This window comes from Capsicum annuum, chromosome 2, assembly GCF_002878395.1.
Source record: "Capsicum annuum cultivar UCD-10X-F1 chromosome 2, UCD10Xv1.1, whole genome shotgun sequence".
NCBI classification, from domain to species: domain Eukaryota; kingdom Viridiplantae; phylum Streptophyta; class Magnoliopsida; order Solanales; family Solanaceae; genus Capsicum; species Capsicum annuum.
The window spans coordinates 149408173-149425049 of NC_061112.1; the positions used below are offsets into that span (position 1 = coordinate 149408173).

At 37.0% G+C, this 16877-nt stretch overlaps 2 protein-coding genes across 4 annotated transcripts in view; both read right to left on the bottom strand.

The window, feature by feature from the left end:
- The window catches only part of LOC107860464, a 20741-nt gene extending 7913 nt beyond the window's left edge, over positions 1–12828 (bottom strand). The window contains exons 1-10 of one of the 2 annotated variants that reach the window (XM_016705835.2): positions 12596–12828; positions 9284–9357; positions 7803–7868; positions 7599–7670; positions 5370–5442; positions 4814–4851; positions 4625–4732; positions 835–954; positions 668–748; positions 482–550 (exon numbers count right to left, since the gene is read on the bottom strand). In XM_016705835.2, the coding sequence (XP_016561321.1) occupies positions 482–550; positions 668–748; positions 835–954; positions 4625–4732; positions 4814–4851; positions 5370–5442; positions 7599–7670; positions 7803–7868; positions 9284–9349 (693 nt within the window). In that variant the 5' untranslated portion in view covers positions 9350–9357; positions 12596–12828. The remainder of the gene's footprint in view (positions 1–481; positions 551–667; positions 749–834; positions 955–4624; positions 4733–4813; positions 4852–5369; positions 5443–7598; positions 7671–7802; positions 7869–9283; positions 9358–12595) is intronic. The other variant, XM_016705834.2, reaches the window with a different exon arrangement.
- Positions 12829–13858: 1030 nt separating this feature from the next.
- Positions 13859–16864, bottom strand: LOC107860466 (4-coumarate--CoA ligase-like 1). Of its 2 annotated transcripts, XM_016705837.2 has the most exons (7): positions 16466–16759; positions 16077–16381; positions 15103–15702; positions 14812–14998; positions 14570–14715; positions 14377–14444; positions 13859–14293 (listed from the first exon to the last, which is right to left on the bottom strand). In XM_016705837.2, the coding sequence occupies exons 1-7, from the start codon at positions 16506–16508 to the stop codon at positions 14062–14064; spliced, it is 1581 nt and encodes a 526-aa protein (XP_016561323.1). In that variant the 5' UTR covers positions 16509–16759; the 3' UTR covers positions 13859–14061. The 2 variants fall into 2 exon arrangements, with proteins under 2 accessions (XP_016561323.1, XP_016561322.1); XM_016705836.2 differs by having other exon boundaries at positions 13862–14293; positions 16077–16864.
- Between the last annotated feature and the right edge of the window lie 13 nt (positions 16865–16877).

The following is a 16877-nucleotide window of genomic DNA, read 5'->3' on the forward strand; positions in this document are numbered from 1 at the left end:
CTTACCCCCCAGACCCCACTAGGTGGGAATACACTGGGTTTGTTGTTGTTACTGGGGCTTAGTAATATTATAAAACAAAGAAGAACTTCAACATATAAACTTGGTTATCTCAATGGTCAAATATCCATCACTTAACAATGGCTCAATTTGTCAGTGCCCGATCTCTGAAAACAAAAAATATTCAAGCATATGAGGTGTTGAAGAACACATTCTGGATGAACTTTAACCCAAATTGAAATTCAAAATAGTCAATTTTGTTTATTTTTCTAGGTTTTCCACTTTGAAGACATTATAATCAGACATATAAAATAGTTTCACTTTTGATATACGTGAATATTAGAAATTGATGATTTGCACCTAAAGGTTGCAGCAGGACAAAAAAGTGTAGTAAACAAAATTACAGGGGGAGTGAAATTAGTAATTGGAGCAGGAGTACAAAACAAAGCCAAACTCATATTTACAATGACAGCAGCTAACTTACAGAGCGCTTATCGAAGTAAACAAATCCAAGGGTGGAACTACCCTTCCTGGATAGAGCTACCTTCTCTACCTGAGATATATTAACCACATATATGGTAGATGTCATCATAGAGTTCGAGCTTTTGAGTTTTTAATGCAACTGAGTAATAAGCAAAACATCAAAATGAAACTAAAAGGTATATAATACATTGCCAAAGGGCTGAAAGAGTTTCTTCAAGTAATCTTCATCAGCATTGGGAGGTACATTTCTGACAAAGGCTACTCTTATCTGCCAATCCAAAAAAGGCAAGGTGAAAATAACAGAAAGCTAAGGATTTTCATTCTCTCTGTATTGTAAAGAAAAGTTGAAGAAACCTGAGCAAGTTCATTTGGATCAACTTCATGTTCCTCCTCCGCCCACTGTACAGACGGATGTAACTTGCCACCAATGAGAAAATCAGGTTGGGATCCTACCCGAAAAGCACGAGCCGCAGCCTGTGATTGAGAATTTTGAAGTTTATATTTGGGATCTTACAAGATTGTTTTTGTTACTCCTTAGAGTATCATATTTATAATGGGATTGAAGTATTGGATTTTATTGAATTATTTATTTGGCAGCAACCGATGGTTACTGCACTATATTCAAGAGTTCTGGGCAACATGACAGCGAAGCAGTTTGAGTGGGGCAGACAGGGACAAATTTGGATGTTTAAGTATGAATTACTGCATATTTCTTCTGCACTGATTCTTACCAAAGTTTTTAACAACTTGCACAATAAGATATAGTGATTTTAGCTCAGGAAAGGCAATAGATTAAAGGCCAAATGAGGGTTCCCACCCACCATGAAGATATTTTGATCCAACTTGCTGTAAATTGAGCAGACTACATAATCATATGAAGTTGATTAATTTCATAGTGAGGATTAACAAAGTTTAGTTGCTCATTTAAATGCTATCTAAATCTATAGAGGTGGACATACACCTAGACATAACAGCATCCAAAATCAGTTTTCCTTTACACGTGACATTGAGACAGGGATTTGTGGATATTAGCACTTCTTGTTTATTTTCAACAAACACTATGCCTTAATCCTAAACTAGCTGGGATGGGTATATGAAATCATCTGCATCTTTTGATAAATCAGAAAATAAGAGCTAATATCCATAAGTCACAGCTTCATCTAAGATTACCAATTGTTCTGTAGCTACTTAGGTACAATTGAATCATTAATGACTAAGAACCTACAAGTTCTACTTACAGCTAGAAGAATCAAGAAAATAACAGAAACTTCACTTCCAGAACATAACTTCAACAGAGTACCCATTTACACATTTTGTGAGTGTCATTTATATTAAACATGAGGGTGCACTGATATTAAAGAGTTGGTTCGATTCTCAAAATTAAAACTAACTCCATTTCAAATTGAGGGACCTGTTTTGACTTGGCACAGAGTTGAAGAAAATAAAGAAGACTTTTGAATTTTGTGGTCTTAAATGAATGATATGTCAAATGTACCAAAATGCCCCTAATCTTGTGGTCTTAAACATGCCACGCGGAAAGTTGGAACTAAAGAGTGGCTAAAAAAGGAAAGGGTCATTCTTTTTTAAACCGACTAAAAAGAAAAGTAGGTCAAACAAATTGGAACAGAGGGAGTATCTAGTTATGACTTGGCACTGGTATGTCTGAGCAAAGATACCCAAGTCTGGAGCTGGAAAAATGCAAGGAACTTTCTCCATTTTTTGGCGGAAATAGAATAAAATCACCTTTTAGAAGGAAAAATCGACTGTTACTTGGAACACACAACAAAGTAAAGATGGAGACTTAGCTTAGGACCTAGAAGCAGTATATTAGACTTATCATGCAATAAGGAAACTAACAACAAAGCAAAGATCAAGACTTAGCTTAGGACCTAGGAGCAGTATATTAGACTTATCATGTAATAAGGAAACTAAGTAATTTGCCAACGATGGGCATAAAAAATTGGTTTTCAATAGGAAAAGTAGTAAATAATTCATGATTGGGTAGAAAATTAAACAACTTTTATAAGCTTAAATTCTTAACACCTGTGAATAATGTTTGGACTTTTACATTGGTCAAATAATAGCTTTTTTGTACAAGTATGTCATACATTTGAAATATGTCAGAGAGTATAGGGTTTGAGTTGAGCAGGAACAAAACGGAGTATTTGGAGTGGAAATTCAGCGAGGAGCTGCATGAGGAAGGCGTGGAAGTGCAACTGGACACACAGGCTGCTATCCCACAAGCAACAGTTTCAAATATCTTGGCTTTATTATCCAGGGTAATGGGGACATCGATGGAGATGTTTCTCATCCTACTGGTTCGGCGTGGATGAAGTGGAGGCTTGCCTACGGAGTCTTGTGTGATAAAAACATACAACCGAAACTTAAAGGTAAGTTTTATAGAGTGGTGGTTAGACAGACGTTATTGTATGGGTGGAGTGTTGGCCAGTCAAAAACTACCATGTTCAGAAGATGAATGTCGCAAAAATGAGGATGTTGAGATGGATGCGTGGGCATACTAGGTGTGATAGGATCAGTAATGAGGTTATTCAAGATAAGGTGAGAATAGCTTTCGTGGAGGCCAAGATGGGGAAAGCGAGATTGAGATGGTTTGGACACGTGGTAAGGCGAGATACAGACGCCCCAGTGAGAAGGTGCGAGAGGTTGAATACAATGGGTACAAGGAGAGATAGAAGTGGGTTGAATAAGTATTGGGGAGAGGTGGTTAGACAGGACTTAAATGCATATTCAGGTCACCGAGGACATGAAATTACATAAGGGGATACGGAGGACACGTATTAGAGTAGACGGTTAGCTAGGTAGGAGTGTTGTCATGCACTGGCCATAGTATGCACAGGGTTTATTGTGTTTCAATTATGCACTATTTTATGTTGATTATGGTTTTTCCGGTAGATTTTGAATTGTTCCCTTGATAGTTGCCATATTATCTTCACTATTTTCCTCTTCTTTATACCTGGATTTGCTACACTTGAGTCAAGTGTCTTTCGGAAACAGCCTAACTACCTCCCCAAGGTAGTGGTAAGGTCTGCATACATTTTACCCGCTCCAAACCTCACTTGTGGGATTTTATTGGATATGTTGTTGTTGTATCAAAGAGTATAGGATTGAAGGAAATTGAAGCAACTAGTCAAGCTGACCTGGATGGGTTATAGCAAAGGCTAGAGAATCTAGACAACTAATAGCAAGAGGAAATATGTCAAGATTCGAAGAAAAGAACAGCATGACCTAAAGCATGAGAAAAATACAATAAGTTACTGCAGAGAGACTCCAAATATGTGAAATGATATTGTTAATATCACAATCCAGGAAAATATTGTTTGCCATGGAAACCATGAGAGAGACAGCTGGCAGAAAAGGAGCCCAAACACAGTAAGAGACAGACCATTTTCACATCATGGACTAACAACTAGAAAAGGAAGTTCAAACTGAAAGAAGAGTGCCTAAAATCTCAAGCAGATTACTTGTTTTAGACAACATAATTCTTCTCCTCCCAACCAACATATATCAAATAGACATATCTTCTCCTTCCAATAGTGATGACACACACAGTTTCTTCTTAGAATTCTTGCACGCCCATGAGATATAAGAAGAATAGTTGGTGCAATACAATTTTTTTCGAAGGAATCTTTAAAGTCCAGTTAGGTATTTGTATGCTATATAGGGAGTAATGCAAAATTTAAACACCAGCTAGTTATAAAAATCTCTACTGTAATGTGGAGGACAGAATTTTGTAGAGAACAATTCTGCAGCTTTTGCCTCACATTTTAGAATATCTCGTGTGCATTTCAGTCATACATTAAAGATTGAAAAGAATGCTTTTGTCATATTTTAAAGACTCAATTTCCCAACCCTTAATAATATGTCTGAGAGTTTTTTTTATAATTATTATTGATAAGATGAGGTTTAATAACATGTCTGAGTTTATTTCATATTGGGAGAGTCCTCAAGAATCTAGGCATCATAATTTGGTTCTGGAACTGAGAATCAAAACCACGGACGTGAGCTTCTATCCTGTAGTATTTAAGATGCAACAATATGAGTAAAAGTGGTGTTACAAAAAGTCTAAAATAATTCAACCACCATAATACTAATTAATATGTTAAACATAGACAGAGGCATTTACAGCATGAGATGAGAATTTCACAAAGGCAAATCCCCGATTCCTATACTTCTGCCCCGGTTGGACATCTCCAAGAAGTGCAAGTTCAACAGATACAACATCTGGAAAAACCTAGAAAGAGGGAGAAATGGATATTCAAACAATATTTCAAGAGATAAAAAAGGTGCACTGTAAGCAGTAAAAAAGGTGTACCTGACACACAATACTTTCAAATTCCTCGGCACTCCAACCTTTAAATAATCCAAACACTCAATAAGTAATGCATATATAAAAAGGAAACTTGTCTCTTGCACAAGTGCCGAAGAAAACACAAGTACACGAAAGATGATTTAAGGCTCAATTTCACAACTCCAAAGAAGAAAATGTATCCTAATAAACTAAAAGAGTTCAAAGCCCAAAATGAATGAGAAAAAGAGACAATTTAACTGCCAAATTCATAATCCAGATAATGGAGTACACTGTAATAAGCTACAAGCATGAAAAGCCAATTACTATATAGCACCTGCATAACCAGAATAGCATCAAGACAATGAGTATTTCTGAAATATCAGCCCAAAAAATTAGATAACACGAAGTCCTTGTAAGTTCAAAATATCTTCTATGTAATGTCATCTTCACATTTTAAATGAAGGCATTTGCATGTAACTTGATATTGTCATTATAGAGCTTCTCCAGTATCACGGAAAGACACTTTTAAGATAGACAATAACTCTAGGACAACAAGACTTGCAAGATAAATGAGAAAAACCTTTGTTAAGATTTCCAATAAATAGAGTGTCTTGCTCAACTGAGGGACGAATCCCAATTTTCTTTCCGTCCAGCTGAAATAATAGCCACAAAAATAAATCAAATATAATACAGAGAGAAATAACCCACTGTTCAAGGTACAAGCAACCAGATCATAGCAGGATGACAATCTTCCAAACATTTCATACTAAGAGAGAAGCAACCTTATCTAGTCACCATGTTTCAAACCATGAGCAACAGGCCCTCAGTGATTTCTCGGTCATCAAAAGAAAAGTCAGTCATAGACAATACATCGGTCCATGAAAAACACCTTTATAGTTTATGCAATTAATAAATTAAGTCTAACTTAATACATTGCACAAAAACACAATACAGTGAAAAATGAAATTCCCCAGAGTAGATTAAGAAAAACTTGAGAAGAGAACATACAAACCGTATGCATAAATCTTATTGATATCATTTCCAATACTTTTTAATTTAAGGCATATTATGATAAAAATACTACTCACGAAATCTGTTACAATATACAATGACTTCAAGGTCCTCTCAGAGGTTTGTCAAATTGTTTGTTAGTTGCTCATGGAGCTAACAGGTTCAATGACTTTCTTTAAAAAGAAACTTTATACCCAAATAAATTGGCAGACCATGTTTGCTTAGGTCTTCTGTGAAACCGGTAAAGTTGTTGCCATATAACTAGGAGGTCACGGGTTCAAGCCTTGGAAGCAGCCTCGGGAAAAAATGCAAGGTAAGGTTGCGTACAATAAACCCCTCACCCTCGTAGTAGGGCATTTCTCCAGACCATGCGCATAGCGGGAGCTTTAGTGCACTGGGTTGCCCTTTTTATATTTGCTTAGGTCTTTCCTGAAAATCAAGTAGAGGTTGCAAGCAACGATGCTTTATCACAACATAATCTTACTCATTCAGTGTCTACAAACTTCAACACTTTAAGAAATTGTATAACCCATCCTAACTATAACCATGGATCAAAACTCACTTTATGTGCTAAAACCAACAATATGATTCTTACTTTCCCATGATATAGAGTCACCACCACAAAAGACATAGTATCCGGACATAAATAGTTGCTCAATAGGAGAATCAACCCAATCTGCATCTCAGTATCCTACATCTTGAGAATTTCCTTTGTCTTTGTATAGTAACATTTGGCCCAATTTGCATCAGAGTATCTTATATCTTGAGAATATCATTCGTCTTTTTATAGTAACATTTAGCTTGGTGCTTTACTAATGTATCTTATAGGTTATACTACAGGATCCCGATGATCAATGTTTGGACAGCATGAATCAACAAACTACGTCCATAGCAGAGAAGAGCTTGATGTGGTAATAGAAAGGTAGTTTAATGCTCCAACCAACCTTGCATTGCATGTAAAGATCTACAAAGGGCTCCCCCTGATATGATAGGGGTTTACCATTTGGATCCATGGAACTATTAATAGGTCTATGGTCCATGACTAACAATAGGTTTATAGTCCAGCATACAGCGTTTTACTAGACTAATGTTACACTATGTTACCGAATATAACATATAATCAAATGAATTGTACATGCAAATCCCTCTATTAAAGTTTTTATGTCCTATTTAGATGTACGATGAACCTATTTGCAACTTAATAAGTGTGGAGATAATCTAACCAAAAAGAAGTTAACAGTAGTTGAACAAATACCAACTTAGGTTTCCATAGCTATCCAGGGAACCAAAAAAGAAAGTAAAAAGAAAAAAAGCAAAACACAAAAAATCGGAACTGATCAATTGCCCCCATTGGTGGAACACATCCCAGCATTTATCCAAATCATGAGCTTTCAAGAAAGTAAGATGTCTAGTTCAAGCTTATCTCCGTAAAGAAAAAAAATTCAAGTAATGAGTTAAAGTGTCAAAAAGTAATAATAGTTGGTTATGCAGACAATATTTTATTCTAGGGGAAAAACAATATTCTAAGTAAATCACACTTTTTTCTTAATATTCTTTTGGAGGGACCTGTTCTTGAATCAACAGAAGGCATACCTTTGAAAATGGATGTAAGTCATCAAGTAAAAGTTTTGGCTAGTTACTAGGAATATATAATATTGCTTATTCATGCAAGTGAATCGTTCTTATGTACATGCATGAGTAATAACAGCATCACAAAAGCAAATTGATAGCAATAAAAAAATGTAAAGAGTTTATCGAGTCAAGACAATGAAATAATGCATTATCGTTAGGCTTTTACCACATATCCAGATTTTTCCTTCAGTGCTTTGTCAGCAGCATATTTTGTTGCAAATCGTACAAAGCAAAACCCCTGTAATCATAACAAATTAACAGTACAACATTAGCATCTAAACCATCCTTTTTTAGCTTTGTTTTTTGAGGTGGGGCGTTGATGGAAAACCATTAAAAATACATGTACAAATAAGCAGATCATATTGACAACCTTGCCATTTCCTGTCTGGTCTTTAATCAACCGTATTTCCACAATCTCACCACATGAAGAAAATACCTGTAAAACAGATGCCTTATACACACATAATCTGATACAAATACAGAGTGATAATATAAGATAGTTACAAATCATTGACAATAAGATGTCCAGCTCTAATCATATTCTTCTTACCATTATGTTCCTGTAACCCCTAAACCCAAAGACATTTAAGTAGAATCAAGAAAAATAAATTCGCAAGTGCATAATGTAACTAGGTAAACTGAACGAATAAAAGAGACAAACAATAATGGTATCATATAGTTTATTTAAGAACAAAATTGATTACTAGAAGTTAAAACAATATTCCATTTTGTAATATAGTTCATGAGAATATCAGTTTATGATATAACGAGCAAAAAGTAGCAATTGTTCGTGTCATTACCATAATATAAAGTCTACATGCCTTGAAAGAAGTATGATCTGTTCAAAAAATGACCAAAGCAACCCCTCAAGACAACAGAAAACTAGTCATCCATAGAATTCAGTGAATCTAACCCTTTGACTAATAAGCAATCTAGCCTCACACAAATCCTTCAAGTCAATAAGAGATTTAGCCTAAAAAATTAACTAGTTTAACAGACTGGCTAGATTAAGTGTTAGCACCCCTTTAAGTCAACCATCAGTTTATGCATGGAAAATTTAAAGAAATCAAAAAGCAGATTATTTCAGCTTATCTATTAATTATGTCTCCTATTTATTTTAGCAGTTATTAGCAGTAATGAGGTCATTCTTCCACTTGCTCATTTTAATAGTTGTAGGAAGTTATTTCTTTGTGAATAGGTGGGTGGTCAGTCCACCACTGTTGTATTTAAAGTTTTTGAATTTAATGGAAAGATAAGCAGAAAATTATTCCAGTTTTCGAGTACTTTAACTCAAGACGTTGCATGCCCCATCTTAACGAACTAGCACCATAGGTTGTAGGAAGAAAACATCTGATTTCATAACTAGATCCATATCAGGGGACCCTAACAACTTGATGTTGGACTAAGGACTCTGGAGATGCTATCTCCATGCAGCTGGTAGGAACACACAAAAGAATCCATACAAGATTCCATTTACAATCCCAACATGAATCGTATAGACTCTCCTGAGTGAAGGACCCGGATGTGTTTTGCTGGTGAAACTTACCCTAATTATATACTGACACGTAAGTGTTTAACTGGCCTTGCTTTCGGTATAATATAACTTTAAAATACTGTTGTCTTAAAGTTAAAAATTGTTAACAATGTAGATAACACATTTGTTTTTTAGGACTTCCTTTACGCATTTTTTGTAACTCTCGGCAACTGCAGTGCTGACCCAGTTAATAATATTTCATTATTTTATCCACACAAAAGGATAATCAAAACAATCACAATGTAATAAACCAACTTGAACCAAAAAAATAAACTTGAAGAACCAAATATAAAACGCAACATAAATCTGAAACAAACCTCACGAATTTTGCTTTCAGTAGTAGTACGGGCCAAACCACCAACAAAAACCTCTGTCCCTTTCATTTCCTGTTCTGCTAAGCCAAAAAAAAAAATTATAGAGCCCATTAAAAGTGAAAGCGCGTCTTTCTTAAGCATGCAGAACCCACATGTTGACAAAGGCGTGCTTAAGCCCTAAAGTGAGGCACAAAACGTGTTGAGCGCTTCGTCTCGCTTAATGTGTGCTTCGGTGTCATCATCAAGGTTCTAAGACATACTATTCCCTGCCAATAAACCTCTTTTGAAGAGGTGACACTACAAAATTGATCACTTTATCGTATATCTTTTTCAATTTAGTTGTTCATAAATTTGTTATTAATAACAACAACAAACCCAGTGTATTCCCACATAGTGGGGTCTGGGGAGGGTAAAATGTACACAGTCCATACCACTAACTCCGGAGAAATAGAGAGGTTATTTCCATTAGACCCCCCGGCTCAAGACAAAGAATAGTAAACAGAGTCGTAATAAAGCATGAAACAAGATGAAATAACAGAAATAAGACACCCACAAAGTAATACCCTACACTAACGAACCAAAGGCACCCACCACCCTCATACCCTCCTACTAGCAGCTCCAACCTATGGACAAGCCCAAAGACTACCACACTGGCTACCACAAAGCTCTCCTAACTACTGACTACGACTCACCCACATGCACTAGCCTTCTAACGTAATTCGCGTCCTCCATACCTTCCTATCTAGGGTCATGTCTCCAGTAAGCTGTAACTGCTCCATGTTACGTCTAATCATCTATCTCCAGTATTTTTTGGCCTACCCCTACCCCACCTGAAATCATCCAAAGCTAGCCTCTCACACCTATGAACTGGAACATCCGTGCCCCTCCTCCGTGCCCCTCCTCATCACATGCCTGAACCATCTCAACCTAACTCCCCGCATCTTGTCCTCCACCGAAGCCACTCCCACCTTCTCCCGGATAGTCTCATTTCTAACCCTATCACTCCTAGTAAGCCCATACATCTAACGCAACATCTGCATTTCCGCCACCTTCAATTTTTGAATGTGGAAGTTCCTGACTGGCCAACACTTCGATCCATACAGCATGGCCGGACGAACTGCCACTCTGTGAAATTTGTCTTTAAGCTTGGGCGGCACCTAATTATCACACAACACTCCCAAGGCGAGGCGAGCCTCCACTTCATCCATCTTGCCCCAATACGGTAGGAGACATCTTCGTCAATACTTAAAATTATTAGTCTTCGACTAAACATAAATAAATTTGTACTTTTTTTCCTCCCTTCGCGCCATTTTCATTAAAACTCTTTGTGCTTAAAGCCCCAATAATGAAGAGGACCACAAATTTCATCTCATCAAGTGGAAGAAGGTGACTCGGCCAAAAAATCAAGGAGGTCTTGGATACAAGGATCTTACAGCTAATAACAAAAGCATGATGATGAAGTGGCTTTGGGGATTCAATTTGGAGGATGCAGGGTTCTGGAAAGAATTTGTCATAGCTAAACATGGAGTGATGGATCACTGGTGGTCAAAGGCTTCCACTCTCCCTTATGGATTAGGTCTTTGGAATGGTATTAGAAAATTGTGGGACACTTTTGTTCAACAGACTCACTTTTAGGTAGGTAATGGCTCTAAGATTCTGGAAAGACAAATGACTTGGAAGTACCACTCTTTAGGAAGACTTCCCAATCTTGTTCAGAATAGCTCAAGATCCTGACTCTGTAATCGCTGCTAACAAAGAAGGGAACAACTGGGATCCGAAATTCAGAAGAAACATGCATGATTGGGAAGTGAATTAGATCTTTTTGCAAGACTACAACAGTGTCACATCAATTCCCAGACAGTTCACAAGCTCAAATGGGGGTATCATAGTGGGGGTGTCTACACAGTAAAGGAAGGTTACAATCACTTGTGCTCTAGAAACTGTTGATAGATAACTGGCCCTGGAAATTCATTTGGAGGACCAAGCTACCACTTCAGGTTGTCTGTTTCACTTGGACAGCTCTATGAGGCATGTCTTATCCAAGACAATCTAAAGAAAAGGAATTTCCAGCTACCAAGCAGATGCTATATGTGCAAAAAAGAGGCTGAAACCACCAGACACCTCCTTCTTCATTGTGAGGTGGCCTCATACTTATGGAGCACGTTTTTCACTCTCGCTGGTCTCAATTGGACCACACCCCTCTCAGTTAAGGATGCTTATGAGAGTTGGAGCCTATGGAGAGTTGACAAAGCCATCAAGAGGATCTAGATAATGATACCTGCTTGCAACTTTTTTGGTGTATCTGGTTAGAGAGGAAAAGGAGATGTTTTGATGGGGATTCAACTGCTATAGGCATTTTGAAGGCTAGGTGTATTGCCAATTTGTTTAGTTGGTCCAACTTGTATCCTGCTGTTAATCCAGAACACCTTCGGGACTTTATTAAATATTAACTCCCTAGTTCTGGCTTAGATAGTTAGTAAAGTCAGCAGATATGTGTCAGCTCAAATGCCATATCTTGTAATTCTTGCATCTACTTGATGCTATTATTACTTTATCAAAAAAAAAAAAAGCCCCAACAAACCTTACGAGCTTTTTTTGCTTTTTTCTTTTGATAACACTGATTGAAACATTGCGTACAAAGGGAATTTTAAAAAAAAGAATTACACCCCATCTATAAGAGAGCCAGATAAGGATTCAATACAGTGGCAAGTGGCAACATAGGAAAGCACATAAAAACAAATTATTCAAAATATTTGTTTTTAGTAGGTAAATAATTTTAACAACAAATGGGTAAAAAAAACGTATAGAATCCATATATCAACGTCTTGAGATATCATTCAACATCTTCTTACTATAATGACCATTTATTGTTGGAGATTTCTAAAAAAAATCACAACCAACTTCTAATGAAATAATATATTTACTACATAAAAACGCGTGTTCAACTAAAAAAAAAGCTTAGCCCAACCAACTGAGCTTACTATTATTTGCTGGAGCAAATCGGCCAGTGAACCAAAAAGATAGCGTTTTCAGCTAATTCTACCAGTAATGAGCTATGCTAAGGCTGAATTTTTTTTGCAATTCAATGATTTGCATTGTTTAAACGCAGTTGCTCGTTTGAGGTGACAGGTATCCCATGGATTTAATCGAGGTAGCCAAAGCTGGCCCGGACACCACGGTTATCAAAGAAAACAAATTAGGGCATTCCAATTTCCGACTCATCTGATAAACAAAAATCTTCTAAATTTTATCGAATTTCTTAATTTGATTAGTGATGGATAACAGTATGAATTACTTGTATAATAAATGAATTACCTTAGCCCCTTCGAAAAATTGAAGTGTTCAATGAACTCAAAATCCGACAGCGATGCCGAACCCTAAGCTCTCAAATCAGTTGTAGCTCCGAGTTCAGTTTTCCCTGTATAAATGGCCTTTGCTGTCTGTAATATGTATGGATATTATTATTATATTAAAATCACTGGAATATAAATATTTTGTTTCACCAACATTTCTTTTTTTTTATATATAGGGTTTTATTAACAAAAGTCAGTTCGATCTCCCCAAAAGTGTAAATGTAACCACGTAAGAATGACTAACGTCAATCAAGTTCTGACACGTAAGTGTGAATGACGTCAATCAAGTTCAAATTTGACACGCAAGTGTGAATGACGTCAATTAAGTTTAAATGTGACACGCAAGTGTGAATGATGTCAATTAAGTTCAAATGTGACATGCACGCATGAACAGCGCCAGCCAGTTCAAATGTGACACGTAAACGTGAATGACGTCAAAATAGTTATTAAGAGTGACGAAATATTATCTTATTTTATTTAAATGTATTTTTCGGCTATTTTTTAATAAAAAGAATAATTAATCGGATAAATTTAAAATAAACTAGTCGAAAAAATACAATTAAATAAAATAAGATAATATTTCGTCACTCTTAATAACTATTTTGACATCATTCATGCTTACGTGTCACATTTGAACGGACTGACGCCATTCACGCTTGCGACACATTTAAACTTAATTGACTTCACTCACACTTGTGTGTCACATTTGAACTTGATTGACGTCATTCACACTTACGTATCACATTTGAACTTGATTGGCATCATTCACGCTTACATGTCATATTTGAACTTTATTGACGTCATTCACGCTTACGTGTCACATTTGAACTTAATTGATGCCATTCACGTGTACATGTCACATTTGAACTTAATTGACGTCATTTACACTTACGTGTTACATCTAACTTGACATGCTTGCTTAAGAAAAGAATGATGAGTGGAAAGCAGTGACTGTTTTTGCTATTGTTGACTGCCACTTTTGGGCATTTATAAACAGTTAGCCTAGAGTAAGCTCACTTAGCTAATTTTGATGATATGACTTGGATGAGTGAACACTCTTATGAGTGTGGGGCTATCATTTCTGTTGTTAAACTATATTGATGAGATTGCTTGAGGATATTTTTGCCTCTTGAGAGTTATCTTAGATAGATTGTTTGCTTGAGGATTTATCTGAGTGTCATCTCATGATTAGACTATGCTTGAAGGTACACTTTGCTCAACCTATCTAGTCCAATATCTTTTACATCTAGGATTAGATCTCATCTTTTAATTATGAAATAACACAATTGTGTTTTATTATTCTTCTGGAGTAAGTTGTACACTGCAAGTTCCAAGTTCTACAGAACATGAAGATAGAATGTAGGCGGCAAGTCTGTACCAACTTGAGATGAGTATGCTTTTGTATGGTAGAATAATGTACTTGTAACATCACTCTCTGCCCTCTTTAAGTTTTTCTAGCATCTTTTCCTTGATAAGTCTTCTCATTATCTTTCCAGAAGGAGATTTCGGAATGCTATCCACGAATTGCACCACTCTCACTCGTTTATAATGTGCAGCGGTTGATGCAACGAAGTTGATGATGTCTTCATGGCTTTCTTTTGCTTTTGAGTTCAAGACTACCCATGCTGCTGGTATCTCTCCAGCTTCTTCATCTGGCAGCCTATAGTTATAAAGAGTATCCATCCGTTATTCGTTACAATTTTGCCATTTTAAAACTTAACTCAGTTAGTTGATTTTACTTACCCAACAACTGCAGCATCTTCCACTGAAGGATGTGTGAGAAGGATCCCCTCTAATTCAGCTGGAGCAACCTGTTAAACCAGAGGTCCAAAGACAAAGGTAAAAACAAAATTCTTGATTCAGCTTAGTAAATTTGATCCAAGTTCTAACGCAGGTCCAAAACAGTTTCAACTTAGTCAATTTAGTGCATCTTTACTTGGAATCCCTTGTACTTGATGAGCTCTTTGATACGATCTACCAGAAAGATATCCCCGTCATCATCAATGTAGCCAATGTCACCAGTGTGAAGCCACCCATCCTTATCAATGGTAAGGCAAGTCTCAGATTCATTTTTGTAGTAACCTGAAAATTGTCACATCAAATGGTTAAGTTCCATATATCTACCAATGCCTCCTATAACAGAAGGTTGTTTCAAGTAAAAAAGTTAGGGTCAGTTACCCTTCATAACACATTGGCTTTTGACACATATCTCTCCTGGTGTGTTTTTGGGGAGAGATCTACCGGTATCAGGATCAACGAACTTCACCCCCAAATTAGGTAGAATAAAACCAACGGAATTTCTTTTAGCAATGTGTTGGTTGCTATGTGAAAGAGTAATGCAGCTGTGCTCGGTCATCCCATATGCCTAGCAGTTAATAAAACAGAATAAAACTTGTCAAAAGTTAGCTTTTGGGCTGAATGAGACGTTGACATTAGGAGGACGATTATAAGTTTCTAGTGGATGTTCACCTCCTGGACCTGAACATCCGGAAATTTCTTCTCAAATTCGTTAAGAATCTCAGGCGCAAGTGGAGCAGCAGCTGTCATGATGGATCTAAGCTTAAGCTTTTTCAGATCAAACTCATCAACAATCGGATTCTTAACAAGTGCCAAGATGATAGGTGGAACAATAGGTGCAAATGTGACTTCATGTGTGATGAGCGCATTTAGAAATGCCCTCAGTTCGTACCTACGCATGACCACAACTTTCCCTTTGTTCCTAATAGTTGCACAACAAATTCCGGTTATACCATAAATGTGAAAGAATGGTATAAGACCTAGTGTTGTAACTTGACCGACCATTTCTGGACTAATGCTAAAGAGTGTAGAGCAAAGGTTTGCTACTAGATTTCTGTGAGTTAACATCACTCCTTTGGATAGTCCTGTCGTGCCTGATGAAAAGGGTAATGCACATAAATCACTTTGCTGCACAATTTCGTCTTCTTGGTTTGTTATATGATCAGTTCTGGAACTGGCACGATCTGCAGCTTCGAGCAATTCATCCCAATGAATTGTTCCTTCTACACGTTCTTCGCCTAGTATAATTACTGGCAGCCCACAATCTTTCACCTGCAATTTGCATTACTTTAAGTGGAAATGAAAGCCTCTCTTTTTTCCATCATGGTAAAATGCAAGTTTTAATTGGAGGACCAAAACGAGTAACAAGTACAAGAAGTTTGGTCCTAATAAGCCATGCGAAGACACATTTCTGCAAGAGGTGTCATCTCCAAATTTCTTAAGTATGTGCATGTGTGTGTATGATAGACTAATGCTGCTTGAAAATAATGCGAAATAAACATTTGAGACAAGAAGTGAAGTCTTAAAACCTATGTAACCCCATAGTCAAATCAAAGACAAGTCGAGTTAACCATGATAATATATAAGCTGGTACTGCTTAGGCAAATTCTGTGTACGCCACTGAACTGAATTGGAAGTTTACTTACCTTGTGATAGGTTGGTAGATCAGAGACAATAAGCTTGCCATCAGCAGATTCAACTTGTTTCATAATTTCCGATGAATGAGCTGCTGGATTTGCACCGGAAAAGACACCACCAGCAGCCATGATTCCGAGAGCAACAATAGCATATTCCGGTACATTTGGGAGGACTACCAACACAACCCTTCCTTTTCTTAAGCCAAGGGACCTCAAGGCCTTGGCAAACCTCCGTATATCTCTGGCAACTTCGCCATAGGTGTATCCTTTGCCAGTAGTAGCATCCACAAACGCGAGTCTGTCAGCGTATAACTCTACATTGTGAAGCACAAAATCCGGGAGAGTCACATTGTCTGGTACATCTACCGGAGGATATCTACTACGGAAAATGTGCTCACCTTCTTCTTGCTGTTGTGTGCATTCTGCTACATGAGTTCCCATTGTCAGTAATATGCCTCAGCTCAACTCCCCAAGCTAATTTATAGGTGAAATTTTGTTACCTTGGTAAATAGTAAGTAGTAGCATCACGAGAATGAAATGAGCATGAACGGAGGTTAGAGGATAGGTAGATGGGGGCCTCTTCGTTGGTCTTACTGATAAGTAAGAATTTGTTGAATCATTCCATTCTGCCTGAGTTTTCTTGCATTAGTTATTTTACCTATGACTGGCCTTGCCTTCTTTTCAAGATCTCTTGTTTGACATTTCATTTTTAAATTTCTACTAGTAGATGAACTCCTCTTGCCCAATTCGAATGTTGTTATAACTGCATATTTACTATCCCATCGCCAGAGTGGGGTGCAAAATTACTAG

What these genes read in the sequence shown, in the direction of transcription:
- LOC107860466 (XM_016705836.2), bottom strand. Translation starts at nt 16,508, where the DNA reads ATGGGAACTCATGTAGCAGAATGCACACAACAGCAAGAAGAAGGTGAG. An exon ending in AAGCCAATGTGTTATGAAGG is followed by an intron (nt 14,716 to 14,811) that starts GTAACTGACCCT and finishes GACAATTTTCAG; the next exon opens with GTTACTACAAAAATGAATCT. An exon ending in GAAGATGCTGCAGTTGTTGG is followed by an intron (nt 14,294 to 14,376) that starts GTAAGTAAAATC and finishes TTATAACTATAG; the next exon opens with GCTGCCAGATGAAGAAGCTG.